General features: G+C 33.4%; 3 protein-coding genes across 7 annotated transcripts in view; 2 read left to right on the forward strand and 1 right to left on the reverse strand.

Moving 5' to 3' along the window:
- The window catches only part of LOC134533395 (ketosamine-3-kinase-like), a 15,734-nt gene extending 5,529 nt beyond the window's left edge, over positions 1-10,205 (forward strand). The window contains 4 exon segments of the mRNA XM_063370915.1: positions 9-23; positions 1,056-1,197; positions 2,407-2,581; positions 4,141-10,205. Of these exon segments, the coding sequence (XP_063226985.1) occupies positions 9-23; positions 1,056-1,197; positions 2,407-2,581; positions 4,141-4,204 (396 nt within the window). The 3' untranslated portion in view covers positions 4,205-10,205.
- Positions 10,206-10,817: 612 nt separating this feature from the next.
- On the reverse strand, positions 10,818-15,882 carry LOC134532712 (cytochrome c oxidase subunit 6A1, mitochondrial-like). Its single transcript, XM_063369481.1, has 3 exons — positions 15,737-15,882; positions 12,449-12,603; positions 10,818-11,022 (listed from the first exon to the last, which is right to left on the reverse strand). Exons 1-3 carry the CDS (start codon positions 15,828-15,830, stop codon positions 10,936-10,938), a joined length of 336 nt encoding a protein of 111 aa, XP_063225551.1. The 5' UTR covers positions 15,831-15,882; the 3' UTR covers positions 10,818-10,935.
- A 357-nt stretch (positions 15,883-16,239) lies between these two features.
- The window catches only part of LOC134532715 (uncharacterized), a 32,829-nt gene continuing 28,657 nt past the window's right edge, over positions 16,240-20,411 (forward strand). For 2 of the 5 annotated variants that reach the window (XM_063369487.1, XM_063369488.1), the window contains exons 1-3: positions 17,459-17,785; positions 18,031-18,111; positions 19,360-19,487. In XM_063369487.1, coding sequence (XP_063225557.1) covers positions 17,708-17,785; positions 18,031-18,111; positions 19,360-19,487 — 287 coding nt within the window. In that variant the 5' untranslated portion in view covers positions 17,459-17,707. The other 3 variants (XM_063369485.1, XM_063369484.1, XM_063369486.1) reach the window with 3 other exon arrangements.

Raw genomic sequence — 20,411 nt, forward strand, 5'->3', positions numbered from 1 at the left:
AAATGAAGATGATAGAAAAAGATGTGAGTACACTCTGTCATAGTCAATTTACATTGTTTGTGATTTATTAGGAGGAAGGTATTTTAGCAGTGTTCTGTTTCTTGAAAATTTTATAGAAGCACTCACTCTTGTTTTATAAAAGGAAGTAACTAATTTGTAAGCAGTGTTTATCGCAAAAATCAACAGAGAGCAGTGCTACATTACAAGTCAGCAAACGTTGTACATTTTGTATCTTGAACACGCAGTTTTTGGATGGCGGGGCTTGGGAAAGGTCGATTACTGCCGTAGGTTATTATGATTCTGTTCTGACCATGTTGTCACAATGATCACTTTTTAAGTCATGCAAATTATTTATTTTTATTAATTTTATTGTGTAATTTTGTTTCATCTATCTGTACATGTTGTGGTTGTGTGGTTGTAGTGTGTATGAGAGGTATAATTCTTTTATCTAGTGGTGTGTTTTCAGGTTTTTCAGCTTTTTTGCAGGCTTTTAGGTTGACCACACTGCTTGTGAAGTGTGGAGTAAGTTGGCGACTAGCTGTGTGTGTGTTGTGTTTTGGAGCTGGGCAGTCGTGTGTGGCAACTTGTCTAGTGAGTTTTGAGCAGTTGCCCTCTTGGTTCATTATTGATGACCCATCCATCAGCCCTAGTGTCTAGAAGAGAGTAGCACGCTTCAACAGATCAACAGATAGTTGCAGCATCTAAGAGGCAGCTCGTAATATAATTTGTGACAATATGTTCATGTGTTTGTGTATCTTTGTTTATTGTGAAATTTGAAAGAGTTGATAGATTAATTTTAGTTAATGTGTGTGTGTGTGTGTGTGTGAAGTATTTTAATAATTTTAGAAACAAAGAAAAAAACAAAACTTGGCAGATTTTTTTTTTTTTTTAGTAACTCAAAGAAAGCATTTGAAATAAAATTATTATTCTCGTGAAATAATTTTGTTTTGCGATTTTTATTCCTTTTTATTGTGGCAGCTATGCATGCATGTTACGTAGGAAAATGCTTCTCGAGTGTAGTTGAAGTTAAATTAATATTTTTTGTCTTTTTTCAGTATGGTGACAGAGAAGCCCTAGAGCTGTGGTCTGAATTGCAACTCAAAGTGCCAAGCTTCTTTAAAGACCTTGAAATAAAACCTGCTCTTCTTCATGGTGACTTGTGGGGAGGTAACGCGGCCGAGAATGTCGAAGGACCAGGTAAGAACTGAGTACGCACAGCTGAATGCAAATCGTTTACCTTATAGTAGTGTGCTTGAGTATATAACATTTCACCTCCCACCAATAAAATTCACGTTGATTTTAAACCCAGATTTCTTGAAGTGGGAAGCATTGTGGGAGTTACCTTGAGCCAGTGAGTTTTCTCTGGGCGCTCCTGTGTCACTGCTTTAATTTAGTGCTTCACCCCTTCATCCATCTAGAGTGACAATGCATACAAGGCTTTAAGCCCTAATTCTTTCATTCATTAAAACATCTCACATGGCAGAATGTTGGTGGATGCAAACAGTTTTGAACATTATCATCAAGGAATGTGTACCTGTGAGGCATAGTGTTTATTTTATGGTGTATGTCACAGAAATCCCAAATTCAGTTCAACAAATCAACCTTTTCTTTTCTGGTACTTCAAATCATTTCTTGTGCAGATGTCTGCTGTTTTATTTTTCACTGATAATGTGATGATGAATAAACTTTTATACCACAGAAATGTTTCATAAGATTATACAACATGTTTATATGTATATTGTAACTATTATTTCTCTGACTTTATTTGAAATTGTGAAACGTTGTCTTATAATCACTCCAGAAACTAAAATTTTTGACCATTAACATACTACTCTACTACTGCTTACTATTTTCGTACCTCTTGTCATTCACTGTTATAATTTTTTAATGAAATATGCATTGTGTTCTACCTGAAGCAGAGTCAACAGTAATAACTACCGCTTCAGCCCTCGGGCTAGTTGGCAGTCTGGGGATGAGGTGACATAGTGGCAGCAGGGGCGTGGGTAGAGGAGAAGAGGGGAGGATATAGCCCTTCCCTACACCCCTCTTGAAATCCTACAAACTCTTAACATTCCTACCGACAAATGAAAGAATTTGAAAGCAAGTAACGGGCAGAGTGGTGCTTTCCCCCCCTCCTTTCATCCCAAAAATGAAACTTTACAATATATTCAAGAAAACCCTACATGATGGGAAAGTTATCTGACCATCTATTAAAATTTCTAGAATACGCCTGACATTCATTTACTGTCTTTAAAAATTGGGTAGAGAGAAGGAAGTGGGGGAGAGGGGGGCCAGTTCTTTTCAAGCAAGCAAATGTGTGCAACATTTTGAATCTACAGTTTATACTTAATAATTGGTAATGAAATGAAGGTTTGTATTTTAATTGATTGATACTTTTTTTTCAAGTTATTTTCGACCCAGCGTCTTTCTACGGGCACCACGAGTTTGAGTTGTCGATATCGGCCATGTTTGGAGGATTCCCCACCAACTTCTTCAGCGCTTATCACAAGATAATCCCTAAGGCCCCAGGGTTCGACACACGGCAGAAGTTGTATCAGCTTTTCCACTACTTGAATCACTGGTGAGTAAAGGGGTGTTGGCGGGAGGGCTAAAATATTTTTCCTTTCAAAGGTTCTAGTAATTAAATTAAATTTAAAATAAGATGTTATAATTTTAATGAAGATATTGAAAAACAATTTTGTTTAGTAAGTAATGTTGAGCTAGTTTATAAAATTATACTATAATATGGATGGCTACTGTTATTTTGTATGGAGTACTGCACCAACAAAAAAATGAAATGAATATGTGTACCCAAAATAAGATGGATAAGTTAAATACATTTACTAGTTGTATTTTATTTTGAATTATAACTTTCGCACACCTAAATGTAAATTTTTGTGAGAAATAAGAGCACAATATTGGAATGTGCCATTATCTTACAGTGATATATCTTCTTTTTTGTAACCTCGGTGATTAAAATTGGAGGAACAATAGAATAGAGAATCAGTCATCTTTTAAAAATATAGAATTGACCAGAAACCAACTAAAAAATAAATGACTATGATGTAACAAAATTATTATTACTATTAGTAACAAAGTGATTTTAGTCAGGGATTAGATTTTGTGAATAATAAACAAGGTACATAATTTCCACTCAGGCCCAGGCAGCTAGCGCTCTGGGCAAATAATCAATAATCTTTAGACACCCTCTTCATTTTCCAGTTCCCCCAAAATTATGCAATTTTGCAATATCAACCTTATTTATTATCAGTTTTAAAACAGCACATTATGCTACTAAATACCAAGGTTTTTCAAAGAAATAGGCTTTTAAGCACACTGCAATAGTTAGTATAAACTAAATTTTTCCCTTAACCAAACGTTAAGAAATTTATGCTTTTCTATCCTTCAAATTTTTTAGTCCTATTTTTTTCGCCCTCAAATTCTGCAGCCTCTCAAAATCTGGGGCTCTGGGCAAATGCCCGGTTGGCCAGTTTGTAAATCGGGGCCTGTTTCCAACATCTGTTCTGTTTGTAGTGTTCGCAAAAATGAAGGTGTTGGTTGAGGGAGTAAATCCCAGGTATTCTGTGTGAAGGCAGCGTGGCGACCTTGTGAGTCAAGGATTGTGACAAAAAAATTTTTTTTTCATCAGTGAAATGTGTGTTTACTTGCCAGGAATAATATATATTCTGGACACCCATTTCTTTGAGTCATACAGCATGGTTCATAATGAAGGGTGTCATAATGAAAGCACTGGTACAGGTACTCATAGTAGTTAGACGGGATCCTTAATGCACACTCTCTAGAGGCAGGGTCAGCATGGATGGCTAAACATAACTGACTTGTAATACCTTAATTAATTGCCAGATCTTGTGTTTCTGAGAAAATTCTCAACTGCAACAACATTCCTCCAAACTGATTTCCATTTATATTAAAAAAAAAAAAAGATTAGTTTTAACTGTAGCTCTCGAAAGTGAGAAGCTTTTAGTCACCCGAGCTAGTTGAACACATACTTCAAAACACATGGTTTCCTATTTGTTCATTTGTTGTTTTCCTCGTCACCGGTTCTATAGATTTTTCTTGCAGAAGCTTCAGAATTAGTTGTGTACCTGTGGTAGGAGTGTAGTACTTTTTTTTTTATAGGAATCACTTTGGGGCGAGCTACAGGGGATCAACTATTTCCATAATGAAGAGTCTCGTGAAGTGAAGAAATTCCCTTTGACTTGGATAGTTGGATTCCTACTGTAACAGAATTGTCCGCAATTGTGTTGAAAAATATAATTTTTTTGTTAAGTGTCGGTGGCCGGCAGCATTGCAGAATATGCAGTACTTATAAATAGCTACAGAAGTGCCTCCACATGTCACTTTTGTTGTTATGTATTGTGCATAGCCACATTAACTCTATGCTATGGGAGGATTAAAGGAGGAGATATAAAAACCATAAGGCAGTATCGTGTATTAAGCAGTTTTTTGGTCAGAACATTTTTGTAGTTTATTATTGTAAATTTGACATCTTTAAGGCTAAGTAAGTAATTTAAAGGAGTACTTGACGTTTATAATGGTTGTTTGCAGCAAATTACATAGTTTCATTTATGAAATCATTGGAGTTTCAGAATGTACATAATTAATTTCTACGATAACAACTGTAGAAATATTATCAATAATCTCTTTTAAAATCCAGAAACTCTTGTTAAAGTATGCTCTGCCTTTATTGTAGCAGTTTTTAATATTTAATGAACAATACAAAATGAGTTATGTTATGACCTTATAACATGTTTTTCTATCTCACCTCCATTATCAGATTCAAGGAAGTGCACATAAAGCTTAGTGTGTGAAGTTAGCTTTATTATTGTATTAACTGCAACATTTAAAGCAAATGAACCCAGTTTTTTTTACTCTAAAGTTATAGCTTATTGTTATTATTTTTACTTTATAAACCCTAGGTTGTGATAAAGATGCCTGCCAAGAATAGTGAACCTTTGAAAAGTCCTATGTAATTATTTGTTTTCGAGTGTAAGAATTATTAATCTGTTATATTTGTTTTTGAGTGTAAGAATTATTAATATTTTATATTTGTTTTTGAGTTTGGGAATTATTAATCTGTTATAACTTATGACTAGTGATGGGTCAAATCGGAAAGAGTACCTCGAATATACAGCTCGAATCCGAATCTAGGCCTCAAGGGTTAAAAATAAAATAAATATTCAAGAAATTAAAAAATATTAACTATGGTGTTGAAACATTCAACCCTTAAATGTTTGTTTCACAAACTAAGTTTCTATAATCAAAATATAATGCAATTTTATTCATATGTTAAAAGTACAATCCCCTGGGGAATGTAAATAGGATAGGTACAAAAAACAAAAAAAAATTGAAATAGTAAACTTCAGAGTTTATCAGTGTTGGATATTTTTAGTTCACTTTTTTTCCTCTAATATTTTTTTTGGAATACGTATTTTTCTTTGATATTGAATCCTTTGAATACTAAAGATTTGATTGGATTGGGCCATCCCTACTTATAACTATTAATGTATTAATTAAATCTTACAAGGGGGAAACCAAAATAATGGATTTTTGTTATAAAAATTGATTTATTATTATTTTTTACAAAGCAAGAGGAAAACAATACTACGATCAAACATTAACCTACAAACTGACGCAGTCTCGGCAGCTATTTATTGAAGGTATCTACTAACCCCATCTAGCGGGAGAACTCTCTACTACGTCTACGAATGGCAGCATGCTCACTATCTTTTTTTTTTTGGTTCCCCCTTGTATATGTGTTGCAATATTATGTTGGTTAAATTTTCTTAAGTAAACTAAAGTGCCTAGTGAGCTGTGCAGGACACTTTAGCGTGTAACTGCACTTCCATAATTCTGACCTGTGATTTTAAGACACTGCAGAAAATGGTGGCAGTTGTTGTTTGTGTATACTGTTGGTTTTATTGTTACAGTTGCAAAGTTGCAATGCCCTGGAAGGCAAGCATATGTGTTCAGTGTTGTGTCTCCAACCTAAAGAGGCTTGAGTGTGATGTTGGGCGGGCTGTTCCTTACGTTGCACAGTCGCTGATAAACCAAGCAATTGTTCGAGCTTTTGCAACAAAATGTAGTGTGGTCATTTTGCAGGGGGAGTGGGAAATAAATTCCCTGGATTTTAAGTACTTTTCTGCTGCTGTATTGGCAGGTTGAAGACTGTAATCAACTCCAAAACAGCAGAAATATTTTCAACAATGTGTGTTACATTTGGAAAGTATTATTAAATGCCCTTGAGAAACAGTGGCAGGATAAATTTTAAATATACTACATTTGAATAGAAGTAATAATTCATCTATAAACCCTTCGGGTAAAGTGAATTTATATTGTTATGAATGTACAGTTTTGTTCCAGCAAGTTACGGTAGTTGATACTTTATTGTAATAGTACAGCTTATTACACTATTGCTTGTGACATTAAATTTATTGGCATATATATTTATGATTGAGAACTAACTCTTTTATGGAGGCATTTTACTTAGCTTACCAGGCAGTAAGCAGCTGGAAGCAGTTGATGAATTATGACATCTCTTTAATGTTGTGGGTCTTTTTATCACTACTAAATCTGATGAAAGCCTTATTACTACAAATACTTTTTTCTTGCAAATCACAAATGTGATTTTCAATACTACATAACATTACCAAACCTGTTTAACAATGTGTGGAAGGACATCAACATGGTATACTAACCAGTCAAGATATAATATCTAATCAAAAGTAGCACATTTCCTTTCTCCTTACCTAACAATATTTAGTCGCATAAAACCATTTAGACAATAAATTGTTGTAGAAGTTAAAAGTTTTGAACATTTTGTGGGAATTCCAATTCTATGTACAAATTACAAAGATAGATTTTTTAAATATTGATACACTTATACTGTGTTTCTTTGAACGTTTGAACTACTGAAAAGAATTTAAAAGATTTCATGGACGTATACCAATGCTGGTTTCAACTGTAGGTCACAGAGAAACCGCAAGAATGAACAAGAACGATAAATGCACAAACACACTCAAATCCAGCCGTAATCAGCCAATGTTTAGTGTTAAACACATAGACAGCACAGAGAGAATTCGGTAGAAGGAATTGGTCGTAAAAAAATATCACAGTACAAACAAACAGTGGGCTGATGAGAGAATCGTAACAAGAACAGAAAATACAGACAGTCAACAATCTTGGACAACGCAGTGACCTACAGACAAACCCAACAATGATGCAAAACAGGTAAACTGAGCAAATATTCTGAACACAATGATGATGTCATCAGGCACAGACTGATCAGTTTGTTTATGCTTGACTATGGGAACATGTCAGTTCCTAAAACATCACAACCGCTTGTCTTGGTAAGCCTGTGTTCGTCTGTATCGCTATCATCATCATTGCAAGAATCATTCAAAGAACGTGTTGAAAAGGATTTAAACATACACTTCACCATCAAAATTATTATTTTTTTTTGCATTTTGAAAAACTTCCGTTTTGTCTGCTTCCACCAATACCACCATCTTGATTTTGGATCAGAGAAATTGCTTCGTAAATGGGTTGCATGTGCTCAAGCAATTGCTTGAGTATTTGCTCTGCTGGATGACTGTGCAATGTACCCAGCATGCACCAGTGCTTAAGCAATCGCTCGTCATGGCTGTGCAGCCCGCCTGTAGTGTATGGTACTTAACTGTTATGATGAGTTCTCAAATGAATCTTCCACCACTCCAATTTTCTAAAGGATAAATAAACTGCTTAAAAATGATGTTGTATTAAGCAGTAACATAATGATGATGTGGGGAACACAGCTGTGTAATTTTTTTTTTTTTTTAATATTTTCATGTTACATGTGTAATATAGGTTTTTACTTGAGCAGAAGTTGTTAATTTTGAAAGAAAATTTGTTTTTCCCAAATGTTTGCAACGCCAGTGAAAAAAAATGTTATTCACAATAATATTAAAATATGTAGTTAATTTCATACATGATACAAGATGTATTTCAAAGCAATGGACAGAATTGGAAAGCAACTTTACGTGTTTTCATAATGTAACTTGCCTTTTGGTGCCGCATGGTGTATTAATGTTAATTTAGTTAAGTCTTGTCTCTAGTTATAAGTTGTTGAATTATGATTGCTGCCTACATAACAAACACAGTTTCAAATGTATTCAGACATCTAGTCAGCTGCAGCTTTATTTTAAAATGAAATTATAGACTGCTTACAGTATTAGTGGTTATTCAGATATGATTTTTCTTCTAATCGAATAATGCCAAAATGTAGTTTACCAAAGTTAACAAGCATTAGTATAAACATCCTGAATAAATAAGGTATTTGCTTATGAAGTACTCTTTCTTTCTATGTAGGTTTTATAATTTTAGCTATGGTATAGGGTGTAGAGGAGTCAATTTTATTTTTTCCTGTCGCTTGGTTCTGTTCCTATTTTACGTGCAGTTTTTTGGCTCTCTATTATTATTATCATCATCATCATCATCATCATCATCATCTTTTTAAGGTAAAATGAGTTATAAACTCTATATTGTGTTTTAAATGAGAGCTGGTTTTATAGTTATGTTATCTTTACTACTGTAAAGATTTAATATATGTAGTTATTATCATAAACTATTCTTTAAATATACTTTACTTTTAAACAAATTGAACTTTTGAAACATACATAATATTGATAATTAATAAAATAATTAACATATCAGAGTAAACTATGTTATACTAGCTGGTATACCCATCAGTGGATTCAATTTCTTATAAAATATTTCAGATTTAGCTCTTGTAAGATTTAAACTAAATGATAATGCAAACAAAATGTTGATTTGAAACTTTAAACAAAGGCAGCAGGCAATCTTTATTTCTGTCACTTTTGTAGCCAGTGTCGTCATGCGTTGTTTGTTAATGAACTTTAATGGCAGAGATCAAAGGAACTGTGTTGCTTATAGGATAAAATGTACAGTATGTTTTAATTCATTATTTAGGCTACCTTCCATTCCAAGGATATAGCATTTAAAAAGCTTAGAATATATGTATAATATAAACTGAAACATGTATACCCTCTTTTATCGCATAATCATCGCACTCGCGTAATCGTCGCACCCATTATTTTGGGCTTAAAAATTTGGATGAAAAAAAACCTCTCGCGTAAACGTCGCATGATGTTTTTGGTGCCGCTATTAGATTCAGAGCGCTTTGTGTGGTTATTTTTTCAATATAAAACAATGTATTTTAAAACAGAAATCTAATATTTATTAGGACATTACCTCTTACTTATTTAATTAACGGAAATATGGAGTTGTCTGATGTGTAAATTTTCTTTTAAAAACGTTTTTAAACGTTATAACGTTCATCTTTTTGTTTGCGTCGCCACGGTATACCGCTTACAAAAATGTAGCCAGCGCTCATTGCAATCATTAATGTTTGGTTATGTTGCTTCCCGTATAGAGTGCGCACACGTAGCCCAATATCAATATTTCGCCAAGTGCATAAAGTGCACACTTTCTGTTGAGTGCCGAGTTAACTGCATCTGATAGCCCGCACTCTTTCGTGGTGTGTATACGGCGATAGTTACGCGTTCGTTCGGCTTGCATTTGGATCACAGATTTTATTTTTCTATTTGAATTTGAAAAGTTTTTGTTGAATGACTTATTAATATAAATTGTTTGGCGTGCTCTTTTATACTTCACGTTTTAAATAAATGTACTTTCCAAAAATTGTTTTTTTTATGAATAACCTTACCTAACAAAACAAATTTTTTCCGCACAATCGTCGCACCCCAACTTTTCAAACCTGATTTTAGATTTAAAAGTGCTACGATTATGCGAGAAAACACTGTATAATAGTGACCTTTAATATATGATTAATTTAAATGGCCTATTATTAGCAAAACTGATTTTTCCATATCATTAAGAATTGTTCAATGTTTTATTTTTATAACTCTCAATAAATACTGTATGTTAATTTTTTTTGCAGAGTATGTATGTAGTTATTGGACAGGTTATTCTGCGAGAAGTTTTGCTATTTAAACCGTAGTTGGAACCAAAATCCACAAATGCCATGAATGTATGTACATATGTATTTTGGAAATACTTATGTACGTAATGTAAAAATTTTGAAAAAAAAAATTTGTATTTTTATATGGTGCATAGATTGTAATCTGTAAATGTTACATTTTTAATACAAAGTTTAATGCTATTGATATGAAGGTTTTTTTGTTGCATAACCATGCCTTTAACACTTATAGTCAGAGTAAATTTTACTGAACTCTGTTATTAAGTTAAATACATACCTGTTTTTTAAATGTTTGAATCATGTCTGTTTGCTGTACACCCTGGGTGTTTATATACAAGTTATGGTTACTTTTTATTCTTCACACACACACACACACACACACAATGCATTTTCAGACTTAAACAGACTTGCTTCTTTCCATTATTGTGAAATTTACTAATAACTTAAAATTCTCTGGCTTTACAAGTTCAATTAAAAATAGCCAGTATTGGTATGTTAGACAGCAGAGTCCTGCTGTAACTTTTTTTTTTAACTTATGATGCCTAAATATTTTCACAGCACCTTCAATGAAGTATAGTATCAATTCCAGAATCCCATTGAACATAAATGTTTTGTTTACAGTAATAGCTGAATTTTTATAGTTGATAGTTAAATGTGATGCTAAATCAAGTCATTATTATCCCCAGACTAAGAATAGATATGTTATTTTAGTTAAGACATTTTAAAATAATATTTATTTAAAAACAACATACACCTGGTTTAGAGAGGATGGTTGTGAATTGTAAATGATATACATAAATATTTCCAAGGAAAGTTTTACTTTGAATAACTATTTTGTACACAATACAATAATTCCTTTAGTTGTAGTTTATGTTCACTAGAGTACTAAATACACTTGAAGAACCACGTAGGGAATTTTAGTGATCATCTTCATAGCCATCAGGTAAGGGGTTCACATGAGGGTTGTGGAACAAGGTGCGGTTTCCGTCTCCCCAAGGAAAGCGCTGGAAAGGGGGAAAAAAAAAAAACACCAGTAGTAACAACTTAATTGTCAAACAATTTAAACAATGAATTAAAATAGTTAACCTATTATAAGATGTGACGTGATCCTTGTGTGAAGTACTTATGTTATGACTTTATATATTTATGTATACTTTTAAAGTAAAAGCTAGAAAACGGTGTCACTGGGAAATATATTACCAGTTATACATCTCACATATCTAAAAATATTTCTTTATAAAAAACTTTAAAGCATAATCAAGTAAATAATTTTTAACAAAAGGAAAATACACACTTATTGCATCAAATTATATCTATATACATAATTTTAAAACGTAAATGGCATAGGGAAAGAATGGGAGATATGAGGCAATGCAGATGTTAGGGGTGAAATAGCAAAGTATGCACGCCTTTTATCATTCTAAAACAACTTTCGGAGTATTATATGTGAAGTTGACTCCTGTAGAGGATTGCATCGGCCAATGGTTTTTTCCAGAGTTTCAGAAATAGAAACTTGACCTTTGACAAGTTCGCCCCTAAAATCCACAATGCCTCGCATTATAGACCATTCATTGCAAAACTAGCCTCAACAAAATATTAGAATATTCAAAACTAGGAAGAAGTTCAAATTTAGCGACATATTGGTGAGTGATTAGGGCACAGTTCAAATATGATTATCAATAATAATTATAAGCAAATTTAAATATTGCCCCACTTCATTCTTGGATAGACCAAACAAAACTAAAGGAAGTCTGTAACTGTTCAAATAAATTTTGGTACTACATTTTACTCCTTGTTAGTTAATGTAAATTAAGTTTAACATAAAACAAAAGAATAAATTAAGCAAATTATTTGTTTTTGGTGAGAATTTAAAAAAAAAAATTTTGTCACAGTACATTAGCCTTCCCAGTTTTGCATTATAATTTTGTTGCAATAGAGTGGAATGGGATTGTATGGAAAAACAAAATGCAATAAAAAAATTTTTAAAGCATTAGCCAGACCTACCTGATCTTAAAAGTCACACACTGACTTCAAAGCATTTAATATATAGGTAATCTATATTCCAATCTTGACCAATATTTAAGTAATGTAATGCTTGCACCTTTAAATTTTCTGAATTGCTAATTGAATGGACAGAAACAAATAAATCTTTACCTGTATGCACTTTCATTCCAATCATTAATTGCAGTGGAGAAGTTATTTTAAGTTTTGACATGATCATTAAATGTTTAAGGCTAAATTTCAAACTGTATAGTTCATGAATTTGCCACTGATAGAAAAATCTCAGTTTACATTCAGAGCAAGTGTTACAGCCAAAAAAAACACTACATTTGTGACGCAGTGATAGACTTGTGTATTTGCTACGGGAAAAGTTAGCTCGTGAAATAGATTCAACATACATCCATCACATGCACTCTCACACAAACAAACCTTGTTCCTGATTCTCAAATGCTCGTACGGAACGAACGGTGGCCGCTCGTGTTGTGCCTCCTCTTGGTGCTTCAAATAAACATTCAGCATGCACAAGCCGCAAGCCGGGAGTGCTACGAAGTAGAACACTCTCTTCCACAGCAGTATTGTGCTCTCTGGAAAAACACATTTTCACACTGAAAAACCCCTGTCAACACTAAACAATGATGCAATTAACATTTCTCGACAACTCCCATATCAACACGGCCCTTAAAACTGTAGGATGATGAAGACTGGGACAGACTGGTGTAAGCAAGGGGCAGGGAGAGATGGAGGGGAGGTCATCCTCTCCCCCTCACATAAAATGTAACTTCCCCACCAACAAATGGAAATAATTTGAAAGCAAACGGCAAGTATGTGGTTCTCCCCCCTTCCCTTTTTTTCCATCCCAACCACAAAATGAAATTCTACGTATGCTCCTGATGCTAATGATAAAAATGTTTGATGATAATTACTGCAAAATTGTTTTTCTTATTCTTCATGCATTATTTAGTTGTTTTAACACCACCAATTTTGAACTGCACAAAAAAAGTAAATGTTGACATGGATGGTGCTACATACATAACTTACAATTAAATTTTTGTAATTTTAATCCACAAACCCATCTTGTTTCTTCCTGTTTATACATCATCCTGATTTAATATTAAACAATATTGCACTTGGAAAAGTGATGGAACTACCACCTTTAAATGAAGTCACAAATTTATATTAAATTTCTGTGCATATTTTATAGTAAAAAAACCTACCTAAAAGCATTGATGAAATAGAGCTACTTGGCCATTACCCAGGTGGTAAAAGAGAATAAATTCTAAATGGTTACTGTTCTGCATTCTAGTCATGCGAATCAAGGTATATTCACTCCCACTTTATACATAAGTTTTTTTTACATTATGTTATTACTATGGTACATGTTCTGAAGAATTACTTTTGAGTTATACCATATTTAAATACTTTAAGAAAGCTTTTAATATTTTTATGTGACTAAATAAAAAACTAAAAACTAGGTTTTTTTTCTCCAGAGGTGGCACACCCAAGCATAAGGTTAAGGTTGTTCAGACACATTAAAAATAATTAAATTCACATTTCCTGCCTACCTTATTCATTTCAAGGTTTACTGTTCTAAGTTTCTAACTTTATTTGGGATGTCAAAATGTAGGATGAGTACCTAATAGACAGGAACAAATGTTCAAAATTTAAAAGAAAAAACTAAAAGGAATATCAAATTCACCAAATATAAAAATGTAAACAGTAGATAATGGAAAAAAAAAAAGTTTTTGTTTTCTGTTGGTAAACTTATTCAAAATATGAAACAATGGAATCTAGAAAATCTACCCAGAAAATTTAGTGTTCTTCAAAAAAGCTGCTTTTTTTTTTAACCTGCGCAAAAAAAAAAGTAAAAAAAAGTCAAGAAAGGATGTTTAAATAATAGCTGTGTTCCAAATCGCTACAATATGCTCTTGTCCACTGCCCCTTCCTTTACTTCTTTCACTTCTTGAGACTTCTTCAAGTGTGCATTTTGGTAATTGGTATCGCAAAATTTTGACGTTGCAGATTCAATGCAGTTTTCAACAGCACAAAACCATGTAAAGGCCCTTAGAAGGTGAATCAGAAAAGAGGTAATTATCAGGCCTCAATAAGTAATGTTAGTACATGTAACTAGAGATACAAGTGGGGAAATTTTTAATTTAAGAATTTTTTCTATAAAAATGTATTTTTTTTAATACCAACATAGATTTACATAATTTAAGGTAGAGTGATAAAATATGATGATAGTACTTGCTGTATCATGTATGCATGTATAGTGTTTAGAATTTATCTTACCTTACATTATATTACAAATTTGTTATACTACATGTAAAATTTTATGTTAACGTTATATTGTTACAGTACAGGCAAAAACATGAGTAGTTATAGAACTGGGTTTCACATAATGGTTCACTTCTTTTATTTGTTTGCATTTGTATAGACCTGCAATTTATTTTTACATTTCTGTGAAAGTATAACTCTAAAAAATTTCTGGTTTGGCAGAGAATTTTTCAGTAGGTTATTGGTGAAGTAAGTCCACGCAAAGAACCCTTTTGGAAACATTGTCTTCAAAATACACATGGGCAGGGAAATTAATTTTGAATTGAATTGAAAACTGCTGCTGTTGGGCACAAGCCCTGTGGCAGAGTCCCCACACCCCCTTCTTTCCTCATACCTTACTTAACTATAAAACATTTACAAATTTCAATTAGGCCTACATTAGATGTTTCGCTCACAATTGGGCTTTCACCCAGTGGCAAGAAATCCTTCCTTTTCACTCACTTCCTCCCCCTTTCATATTTCTCCACAGATCCCTTGAATCTCTCACCCATAGCATTCTTTTATCCAACCTAATCAACTCCCTCCCTGTCTTCCCAAGTTCCTACCTCTTTCTGTTTGCCTCCATTCTCTCTGGAGCTTCCACCCTTTATACCTCATGTACCCTATTTCTCAGCTGCCCCCAGCCCTCCTCTCCCTTCACTTCAGCACGTAATACAGTCCACTAGCCTTCCCACCCTTCACTTCCCTGGAATTGCTTCCCACCCTAGCTCCTTAAACATCTCTTTCAGAGTAAGCATTTCCCCGTCCTGCCCTTCCTTTCTTCTCCACATGCCCATTACCCACCTCGCTGCTCCATCTCCAGCTTTATTACCTCAGTCACTAGGTAGGGGTCCCAGATCACGGCTGCATACTCAATCACTGGCCTGACCAACATGGAGTATGCCTTCTCTTTTACCCTCCTCCCTTAAGGGTCCTACCCAGAGCATCCCCCATGCCCTCCTACCCTTACTCACCACCTGCTGAACCTGCTTTCACCATCCCAGGTTATTTTGCTGTCACCCCCAGGTAATTATAATCGTCATCCTACTTTATCGCCTGCCCCATCCAACTATGAAACCACTTTACCTTCCTCTTCGTGAATCTCGCCACCTTTGTCTTTCCAACATTCAACATCCCATTCTCCTCTGTCCAGCGTTCCAGTCTGTTCTATTCTATTCCCCTTCCCGTTTTACCATTGCACGAAACCAAAACATTTGCTAGTAATAATGCAAATAAAAAATTCAGTCTTTAGGATATATTACTAGAGTTAATTAACGATATATTTATTGTGAAAACGTAACTAAGTTACTTCTCAAAATAGCATCACTAATGAGTATAGCGGCAAAACCAACGAAAGTTTTACTAATATAATAATGTAGTATTTTTTATAGACAATAATATTACCGTCAGACTCGTGTGCTGAATGAGCTCTCATTTTCGTTATATACGTTGGAGAAATAATACGTCTCTGAACTAAATTCCTAAGAATTCCTGCCATCTTGCCAGCTGCAGACTGCAAGAAACAAACGAAGCACGAAAAGAAATATGAAATCATAGATTAGTTAACACTTGAAATCCATATTTGTGCAGAAAAATACTTCTTGTAAAAATAGAAAGTACAGGAATCGCAAAATTTTCAATTTGTCACAATTGATATGTACTCATATTTTTTATATGAATATTAAAATTGTTGACATATTTATTTTGGCATGACTTCTACACACACGCAAATTATATAAATAATGGATGCAATAAATTAAAAAGTGAAATTATTCTAATAGTTTTTTTCTGAAAATATATATATATATATATATATATTTAATTTAATTTTACGAGTGTTGTTTAGTTGTGATTCAAGAGTGAATATTCATTCTACGGTTGTGTGACTGACAATGACGTCATGACATTTTTTAGAGGGTGCAGTGCTGTAGTGTTTAGTTCGAAATTCAAATATAAAATTTAAAAAAGAACTTCAAGGCCTTTGGTTGCAAGTTTGAAACGGAATAGGTGTATAATCGATCAATAAAATACATTTTAAACTTAAACCAAGGAATTTATTTTGCTAAGAGTACCTAATTTTAATGTAAGTTTTTAATTGCTAGTTGTTTTTTCACTTAAGGACAATCTAAGTTTATGGCATACTGAATAATGTTTATAAAATATAATTGTTTTCATTTTTTATTTTACTGTGTGACTTTAATGAACACAGAATAATTTATTTGAATACCTAACAATATTTTTTAAAGTGTGCAAAATAATATAGTCAGGGACGTAGACAGAAATATGTTTCAGGGGAGGCCTTTGAGGTCCTGGTGATGTTATGGTGCTACTGTGCCGCTGCCGGCACCCTGTTGGTCCCAACGTGTTTGCGTGCTACAATAAAATGTATGCTGTGCTGTGGCTTGGATAGTGAGAATGTTGTCTTTGATGTTAAAATTAAATAAATAGGATTATAATAAATAATTTGATATGAGACATGCACCTCTACAGTTCAGCATGGTTTGCATTCTCAAAAATTTAAATCAAAACTATTACTATTAAAAAATTCTTAATATTTGTTGTATTTTCAATCTATTAACATAAATCAGAGTTTTACAGATTAATGAGACCAAATATTTTTTTTTTAAGTAGTAAAAAAACTGCTCACACTTATTTGCTTAAATATTTAATGCTTTTACGAAACATATTTTTAGTTACTTAAATTTTATTTTAATTTGTCACATTAATCTTAATTAGGTACTAAGAATTACATCTTTTTTTGTACCTGCATAGAACCAGTACGAATGTGATTTACGCACATCACAAAAGACTACACGATTCATGAGCTTCTTGCTGGCTTGCTGGTAACTGTGTGCCGGCCCTAAAATAAAAGTTTGCCATTTTGACGATAGCATCACAGCACATATTGGCACAGCAGGCTGTGAAAGTTGGGCCAAACAAATTTTATTATTGGGAGCAGCATGTAGCAGCACGCCCAAGGACCATCCTATTGTGCTACAACTTGCATGATTATGTTGCCAATTTTTTTTCTCCCTTCCAAGCCACAATAAAATGGCTGATGACCTGTTGATGATACCATTTTCATTTCCCTATCATGTTTGGCCTAGAGGTAATTTGTAAATTAAGCAGTTACTAATTATTTCTGTATGTATTTTATGGGGACTCTTTATTATATTTATTTGCATACATATTTGAGTATTGTTATGTAATTTTATTTTACGAGTAGGCTAGTGTATAATTAAGTAATATTTTTTTATAAGTAATACTTTTTTTGTCGAGAGCAAGGATACCTGTTTGAGTTTCAAATGATTTTTTTCTGATTGGACGAAAATTATAAGATTGAACCTTTTGTCATTGCTTCTTGAAAGAATCATTATGTGCCTTAGCTGTACTTTGTACTTTGTACTTTGGTTGCTCTCGTATTCGACAGAATGCTTGATGGCTGTGTTAGAAGTATGACTTTAACAACCATTCCTAAGAAAAAAATTTTTTGTCTCATAGAAACTGAGCTTTCTTCCATTGACATGAAAAAATTTTGCTTACCTTCGGATATTAAAAAACTGTCCATAGTACACTGCATCAAAGTTTACTGAGAAGTACTAATATGTTTATTTTACGTACAGTTGTATTGTACACTGTCACGTGTTAAGGATGCCAGTAAAAAGTTTTATATTTCTAATTGTTTTTATTTGTTTCAGAAAATGGGAAAGGTTGAAGAACTACAAATTCGTGTCAGAAGAGTCAAAGAAATGTTCCTCTCAGGAAATATTAAAAAACAGGTTCATATTTTATATAAGTGTCATGCAATTTAAAATTTCTGGTTATTCAAAGTGAACTGAAATACAAATATTATCAGACCTGCATGCAAGAAAGAGGTCTTAAGGTCTTCTCTTTCGCTCCCTCAAACCCTTACTTTTGTGAATGACTGTAACGTATATAAAACACATTTGTCGTTTAGTTTCAAAAGTATAAGAATAATTTTATGTTGTAAGCAAAAATACAAAAATTGCTTTTTAAAAATGATACAAGGAATTATTTTTATGTCCCAAATGCTGGCTAATATTTTTGTAACCTATTTTGAAGGAAATCTACTATGCTGATTGATACTAATGGCTTGTCATTTATACTGTTTGCACATGCATACATTATTACATTAGTTACCTACTTTGCAGTGGACTTTTTTTATGACTGATAACCAAAAATAAGTGATTTTAATTTTAAATGAAGTTTGTTTGTGCTGCAGTGTTGGGATTTCTTCTTGATTCAAGGAATAGGACAGCCAGATTGTAAAAGGAAATTAAAGATGGAAAACAGTCCAATATAGGAGTTCAAAGAGTTAATAATTATGTTGTATTTCAGACACATTTACATATTTTCTTGTTACAAAATTTACTTATTTCAAACATGTGTGAAAAAGTGACTAAAATGTTTGGATTTTGAACATCAAAAATTTATAGATTAAATTAGTTAATATCCTTTAAATGCTTCATGTTATTTAATTAGAATTATTAAAAATTCCTCAACAATTGTTCAATTTTAATTACTTATGCTATCAATTAAAAATTACATTCCTGGCGGAAACCTGAAGTTTTTGCAAGTGATAAACGTGGCGAGTGTCACAATGATACAGTTGGTTTTCTTCAGTTTTCCCATTCACTCATTCCATCAATGCTCCAAACTCATCTCTTCATCACCTCTCACCATCTGTAATGATCCAGTTGTCAATGAGACATACAACTTAATTTATTCCTTGTAATAAAAATAACAAGTTGTTTTCTTATGTGAATATGAGATTAAATAGCTTTGCAAAGTAGGTCTCTATCTGTGCTTTATGTTTGAGCATTTGTGGCTATTGACATTGTACTTAGAAACAAATTTAACTAAGGACATAAACACCTAGGCCATGAATCTAACATTTAATGACCCGTCTGGAACATAATTTACTTCGTAATTCTTCTATTAAATATAAGGGGAGAGATTATGAAGTATTATAATTACAGTCTGATCACTGTATTATCTCTTTCCAGATCGAAGCAGCTAAAACATCTCTGAATTTATTGAATGACGACATTAACATAGGAGATTATTTTCTGCAAGAGGATGTCGTAGCTACGATGGCAGAAGCCATGGCTAAAATGCATAACGAATTACTGAAGTGAGTGTTTGTTGAGTTGAAGAAACTGTTTTAGATATTGTCTGGCATATAGAACATAATTACTTTCCATTTCACTGTTGTGATATTTTGGGTTCTTATTCCAGTCCACAAATATCTGAACTTGGAATAAATTATTGAAAGTACTAACTATTGATTCAATAATGGTAAATGATTGTTTGCTCAGAGGCCAAGTTTTGTATGACGCAAATCTGTAGGATTTGCAAGGAGGGCCTGCAGAAATTTCCAGGGGGGACCCACGTGGCCAGAGAATTTTACACGCAGAGTTAACTGACATGTCATCTCTGAATACAGTGCTTTTATGATGTATACTGCCCGTATTTTGGCCTACATGCATGCAATAAGCAGAAAACTTCAAAATATAAAGTTTTTCATAAGACATAGTTTTGACTTTAAACCCATTTCACAGTCACACTTTTGGAAGTGCAAGCTGGGCCCCCTAGTGTTATATTTCATTGCTACACATGTGTAGGGTCTAGTAATAAATGATCATGTACCATGTATATTTTTTTTTAAATTTGAATGGGTTATTTTATTAATAGGTTTAATTCATTTGATTTACTTTTCACAAGTGCTACACTCTGAGACCCACCTCTTAGTGTCTACTGACATGCCTGGCCAGTAAAAAAGCTACTGTGCTCGTGCCCTTGTTTTCTCTGTGCCTAGATGCCCTTCATGGACCTACTGCAGTACAACTGGCCTCACTTTTTTAGGGACTATGGTTTTGTGAGATAAAATTACTATGATCCCTGCCATGTTGATGTCATGTTGCAAGTTGTAGTAATGTTTGCGGTCCTCTCTTACTTTGCTGGCAAGTGACCAGCTCTGGACTTGCATTTCTGCTGCTAATTTCAGTGTGGGATCTTGGGCCGTTTCCTTGCTAAAGAGCTCCCAAGTTTCTTTGCT

This window comes from Bacillus rossius, chromosome 6 (genome assembly GCF_032445375.1).
Source record: "Bacillus rossius redtenbacheri isolate Brsri chromosome 6, Brsri_v3, whole genome shotgun sequence".
NCBI lineage: Eukaryota > Metazoa > Arthropoda > Insecta > Phasmatodea > Bacillidae > Bacillus > Bacillus rossius.

What these genes read in the sequence shown, in the direction of transcription:
- LOC134532712 (XM_063369481.1), bottom strand. Translation starts at nt 15,830, where the DNA reads ATGGCAGGAATTCTTAGGAATTTAGTTCAGAGACGTATTATTTCTCCA. An exon ending in TTCAGCACACGAGTCTGACG is followed by an intron (nt 12,604 to 15,736) that starts GTAATATTATTG and finishes GTGTTTTTCCAG; the next exon opens with AGAGCACAATACTGCTGTGG. An exon ending in ATTTGAGAATCAGGAACAAG is followed by an intron (nt 11,023 to 12,448) that starts GTTTGTTTGTGT and finishes CCCCCTTTCCAG; the next exon opens with CGCTTTCCTTGGGGAGACGG.